The sequence below is a fragment of the Sceloporus occidentalis genome, unplaced genomic scaffold (genome assembly GCF_023333645.1).
Source record: "Sceloporus occidentalis isolate IW3139 unplaced genomic scaffold, rSceOcc1.0.p SCAF_111, whole genome shotgun sequence".
Classification (NCBI taxonomy): domain Eukaryota; kingdom Metazoa; phylum Chordata; class Lepidosauria; order Squamata; family Phrynosomatidae; genus Sceloporus; species Sceloporus occidentalis.
This window is the reverse complement of record NW_028317091.1, coordinates 1087334-1093333: the sequence shown is the minus strand read 5'-3', so window position 1 is coordinate 1093333 and position 6000 is coordinate 1087334. Positions and strand designations below refer to the sequence as shown.

The window sequence follows — 6000 nt, the reverse complement described above, 5'->3', positions numbered from 1 at the left end:
AACACACAAGCAAGTAAATTAACTTACATTGTACCTAATACAAGACTTAACGTAAATGACAAAGCTCTTTGAAAGATGGTCCTATTGAAACCTTAAATCTTTAAGGAGGGGGCAATAGTGTCCCATGGCTAAGTAAGGATGGTTGAACTCTATCCAGGCTCAGCTAATAAGAAAGATTTCTTAAGATCTAAGTAAAAAACTTTGGTTCCAACTAGACCAAATCTTATTATAAAAGACTAGATTATTTCGAAAGAAATATCTCTCTGAAGTAGCCTGAGTATTAATTTGATTAAAGATTTCATCTCGTGTTGGAGTATTCTGAGTTTTCCAGCGACGAGCTACACAAATTTTACAAGCCAATAGTATATTAATAAAAAAAATATTGTTAAATTTAGATGCATGTGGTAAGTCCAAATGAAACATGAAAGTTTGGGGTAACAAACAGGTTCTAATAGCTGTATTTGTTAAAAATATAGAACAGGCTATTTCTTTAATAAAGTCAAGATTTTGGCACTCCCACCATATATGAAAATGAGTTCCCACTACTTGATTACACCTCCAACACAGACCATTAACTGCGTTAAACATCTTACTAAGACTATATGGAACCAAATACCAGCGATGTAGTAATTTGAAATATTGCTCATGTAAATTTAAGCAGTGAACTGCTTGTCTAGTATGGTTCCAAGCCTTGTACCAATTTTGATGCTGAAACTCAATCTTAAGGTCTTTTTCCCATAGTAAAATCGTCTTAGATTTCCCTTGAGGTAAGAGATTGACCAGTTGTTTTGCTACCTTCGAGATCTTATTTGATAGCGGGGGTTCTAGGAAGAGGTCATCCAATTTGTCACCTTCCCTTATTGGAGTTATAGATAAAAATTGTTTTATACGTAAGTATGAGAAAAGGTCTTTATTTAATAAGTTATATCTGACTTAAAGATCTACAAATGGGGTCACTGTTTGTCTTTCTGTAATATCTGCGATGTCTAGTATTCCCCTTTGTTTCCAGCTCTGCATATGTAGGTCTCTAATATTTAAATTCAAAATTCCTATAGGGGATAATTCAGATATGGCAGTTGATAAGCCATAGTTTTCCCGAGCTTTGAGTACTACTTTTAATATATCTTTCATTAAGAGACTTGATATTCCTAGTTTCTTAATCATTTTCTTATCAAGCCATATTAAATTAAATGGTTCGACGTTGTTATTTATACTTTTCTCAATGCTATACCAACCTAGATTATGTTTATTTATTTGTCTCCATGCCATCGCGTGGGAAATATGAGAAACTTCGTGAAGTCTATATAGATCTGGATAGCCTATCCCCTCCTGAGAGATACCCCTCCTCAAGATATTTTTTGAGATCCTAGGTCTCTTTGTTGACCATACAAATATTGAGAATAGTTTATCAAAATCTTTCAATATTTTCTTAGGAACTACATATGGTATCATTCTAAACAAATATAAGATTTTTGGTAGTAAATATGCCTTAAGTATGTTTATTCGACCTAACCAGGATAACTCTACCTTTTTCCATCTAGAGGTTAAAAGTTTCATTTCTTCTAATAGGGAACTAAAATGTAGTCTAACCAAATGTTAATGTTCTGTTAACTGCACTAATTATGAGTTGATCACATCAGAAAGGCCCCATTGAGTGAAGAACCTTCTCACATTTATTCCTGGACGGACCGGTGCTATTTGGCAAGATCCAGTGTCACAAAGCCAAAATTTTCCTATAATTGTATTCACCACACGTCTCATCTGCCTGGGATTCTCATGTGCCCGATTCCTAATCCACAATTTCCTTTGGTTCTCTTGCTTTCAGGTTCTGAGTAGAATATCAGCAGTAATATTTAATCTGACCATTCAGTGAACGCAGAGTTGGGTTGCCTTGGCAGTTCCAGTGAATTCATTTCAAATTCTGAGTTTGACCTTCCCTTAGGGTTTTGTTATATGTTTACTCTACGCCTCTATTAGTACTCGACCTTATAGCCTTTTTCCTCTGACCACCTTTGTTTGAACCTAAATGTTGTCTCACTCGCACTTGAACCCAGAGGCTCAGACTGAGGTTATCGATTAGTGCCTTAACCAGGTCTTATTAATACTAAGGTCAAAAACGTATGACTGTGCAGCAGCTATGGTGTAAAATGTAACCATATTTAACAAAGGTCCAAGCCAAACCCACCGACATTTACAATAAACAAACATCATGCTATTCAACCAATGCATCCAACAGGAGGTGAGTTCTAATTTAGCATTTAATGGTTGGGCTTCCAAAGTAACTAAGTAACTGATACCACAATACTACTTACTGTATCCCCTATCCCATTTATAACAACGTCGCCTGAATAACTCCCTAACGTATCTCCCCACAGCTGATGTTTTTAATTACTTTCCCAGGAACCTGTCGCATTAAAAAGAAAATTAAAAAATACTATGGGTACCCAACCATCCTGTCACTCCATAATATTGTTATTTTCCTTGTGCTATGTAGTTGAGCACTGATTATTTTCTACCTATTTTAAGATAATGAGATCTATTGGATCAATATTTTTAATTCCTATTTTATTTTAAAAACAATTATCTGAAAAACATAACATGCCTTGCCTCATGATTATGGTTGGATTATTTTTCATAATCCTTGTCCAATGATATCTCATCTAATCCTACAAATAAATTTTTTTTGGTATTCACATTTCCTATTTTCTTGTTATAGTGAGAAGTTCTAAGTTCTAATACATAATTCACGAAAATGGAGAATGAGAACCAAACTGTGGTAAAAGAATTTATTTTAATTGGACTTTCTCAGGACCGCAGGACTCAAATCCTGCTTTTTGTCTTGTTTTTGTTCATGTATTTACTGACCATTTTTGGGAATATTTTGTTAATATGCGCAGTTATAGCCAACTCTCGTATGCACACGCCTATGTACTATTTTCTCTGCCACCTATCCTTTCTGGATTTATTCTATTCAACAAGCACTGTCCCCAAAATGTTACTTGACCTGATTTCTACAATGGGAGGAAGAATATCATATATTGGGTGCATCGCACAAATGAATATAAGTCTATTCCTAGGACAAACTGAATGTATCCTGCTGGCGGTGATGGCGTACGATCGTTTCGTGGCGATCTGCTTTCCCTTGCGTTATACGGTTATTATGAGCTGGAGGATATGTAAAAATATCTCCGTCATTGTATGGCTGGGGAGCTTTGCTTATTCTGTCCTTCCTTCAGTTTCTAGCCTACCTTCGTTTTGTAAAGGAAACCAAATTGATCATTTTATTTGTGAAGTTATAGCTTTAATGAAACTGGTTTGTGGAGACACTTCGTTTGATGAAGCCAAAATCATTTTCGGAAGTTTCTTTACACTTTTAGTCCCTTTTGCTTTTATCTTAGTTTCCTACATGTGTATTATAGCATCCATATTGAAAATCCATTCTACAAATGGAAGGACTAAAGCTTTTTCAACATGCGCTTCGCACCTGACTGTAGTATTAATGTTTTATGGGACCAGTATGTCTCTGTACCTGGGGCCCAAAAAACATATTTCAAAAAAACACAAGTACATCACAGTCTTTTATGTTATTGTGACTCCCATGTTAAACCCTTTGATTTACAGTTTGAGAAATAATGAAGTTAAATGCGCAGTCATGAAAGTATTCAGTATGTCATGATTTTGTCTTCTCTACAAAGAGAAATGTGTGACTATTGTAGTTGTGTAGTGATTATGCACTTTTACCTGCTTTAAGATGTGTAAATACAATCTTATAGTTACATAGTTATATATAGGCTGAAAAAAAGACCTGTGTCCATCAAGTTCAGCCTTTCCTATGTCTGTTAATTTGTTGCTGTTGTGCTGTCCTCTGTACTGTTCTCATATTTATTTAATGCCCACCATATTATCACTTCTTCCATCACCATGTTGTTTATATGTATTGTTGTTTTGCTGCCATCTGCTGGCCAGAATTCGTATGCTGCACGCCTCTGTTCTTGTTAATAAAGCTTTCCTTTGCTGGGCGTGTTTTCAGGAGCCTGGGTCCATGTCACTTCCTGCAACCCTTGTGTGAGGGATCTGCTGTTGATCCAAAAGAAGGCAAAAAAACCCCAGTTTGGCTCTTTCCAATTTTGCACTAACCAGGGAAAAAATTCCTTCTTGACCCCAAAATGGCAGTCAGATTTCTCCTTGGATCAATAAGCCGTTTCCCCATAATTAAAGATTATATCCCCGAATATTATGTTTTTCCAAGTATCCATCCAGTTGCAGTTTAAACGTCTGTACCGACTCTGATAAAACTACCTCTGCAGGCAGAGGATTCCACATCCTTACTGCCCTTACTGTAAAAAACACTTTCCTCTGCTTTAGACTAAATCTCCTAAAGTGGTCCCATGTGGTCACTCCTAAACGCATGACCCCGTGTCCTATGCATAGTCCTGTTTATGAACAGATTTCCACACAATGATTTGTATTGGCCCCGAATATATTTATATAATGCTATCATATCCCCTCTGAGGCGCGGTTTTTCTAAACTAAACAGATTTACATTTGTTAACCTTTCTTCATAACTATAGTGCTCCATTCCTTTTATTAATTTTGTAGCCCGCCTCTGCACCCTTTCTAGTGCTATGATATCCTTCTTTAGAATAGGTGCCCAAAATTGCACAGCATATTCAAGGTACGGCCTTACCATTGATTTATACAGAGGCAAAATTATATTATTATCCCGGGACTTGATGCCCCTTTTTATACACGACAATACCTTACTGGCCTTAGCGGCTGCTGACTGACATTGCACATCCTTCTCATTTGTCGTTACCCCTAATTCACTACCGTTTAGGGTGTCGGTCGCTTGTGCATTCCCTACACCGAAGTTTTTGACATGCCCATAATTCACACATGTACATTACCTTGCTAAAGCTAGAGAAAATTGTTTTTTTTTAAATCTCGATGAATTACATTATGCCTTCTTATAAAAGTGTCATGATCTACAATACAACAGCTGTTCTATTAAAAAAAAAATTAAAAAAAAATATATATATATATAAGTAGACATTTCATAGAGAAAAGGTCGTCAATTATCCTTTTATTTCCCCCTTTCAGATAAAGTTAAATTTTATTATCATTCTAAAGAAAAATGACTTTGAGTCTAAAATAACAACGTGGACTAAATTAATTATTCATTCATTCATTACCACAATGCAAGTGAAATTTTTATATATCAAATATTTTTTTTGTTTATTTTATTATTTATTCTTCCATAAAAAAAACAGTACATTCACTTTTAATCAATGACTGAAAATTAATTATGGCAAAAGTCAGCACATATTTAGTTAATAAATGTTTCAACTTAAAATGTGTATTTTTTAAATTTAACAGTTAATTAGAGAATTTGATAATGACATTGCGTTATATAAAATTTAAACTAAACAAGCAGCTGAATTCTCACTCGTTTTTTTTTTCCATTCTAGAATAAAAATTCCCAAAGTGGTAATTTACAACAAGGAGTACTTTCGGAAAACACAGCGCTCAGATGCTCAGCGGTCCTTCAAAAATAAGTTGTTTAGCAGCAGCGAACATTATTATTACGGAAATTATTACTGTGTAATTAAAGCCCCGTCTCCAGATATATGTTCCATTAGGATCTTGTTAGCAGTTGAATGAAGAAAAACAACAAATTATTTTAACTATTGGCAATTGTTGTTGTACAATATCATAAAAACATTACATTTTTTCCAAATTGCCAAAATTCTAATTTCATGCTTAAAATTGCATTTTTATAATTTCATAAGTGCTGTGAAAATCAAATTAAATTTTCTAGCCTTAGGCCTAGATTTCATAATCTTATTGTTTGGGTTTTTATCTTTTTTTAAATTGAAGTCCATCTGAAAATTGCTCTTCTGTTACCTCGTAATGGGTAAATTTCCATGGAAATATATTGATCACGAGTAACCGAACACCAATCATCCTATAGATTGCAATCGAAACAATGAAATGACAAGA

The 6000-nt window shown here is 34.7% G+C and overlaps 1 protein-coding gene across 1 annotated transcript; it reads left to right on the top strand.

Moving 5' to 3' along the window:
* Nucleotides 1-2752: 2752 nt before the first annotated feature.
* On the top strand, nucleotides 2753-3676 carry LOC149282870 (olfactory receptor 2A7-like). The gene has a single exon (XM_089497950.1). The coding sequence runs from the start codon at nucleotides 2753-2755 to the stop codon at nucleotides 3674-3676; it is 924 nt and encodes a 307-aa protein (XP_089354076.1).
* Nucleotides 3677-6000: the final 2324 nt, after the last annotated feature.

What these genes read in the sequence shown, in the direction of transcription:
- LOC149282870 (XM_089497950.1), top strand. Translation starts at nt 2,753, where the DNA reads ATGGAGAATGAGAACCAAACTGTGGTAAAAGAATTTATTTTAATTGGA.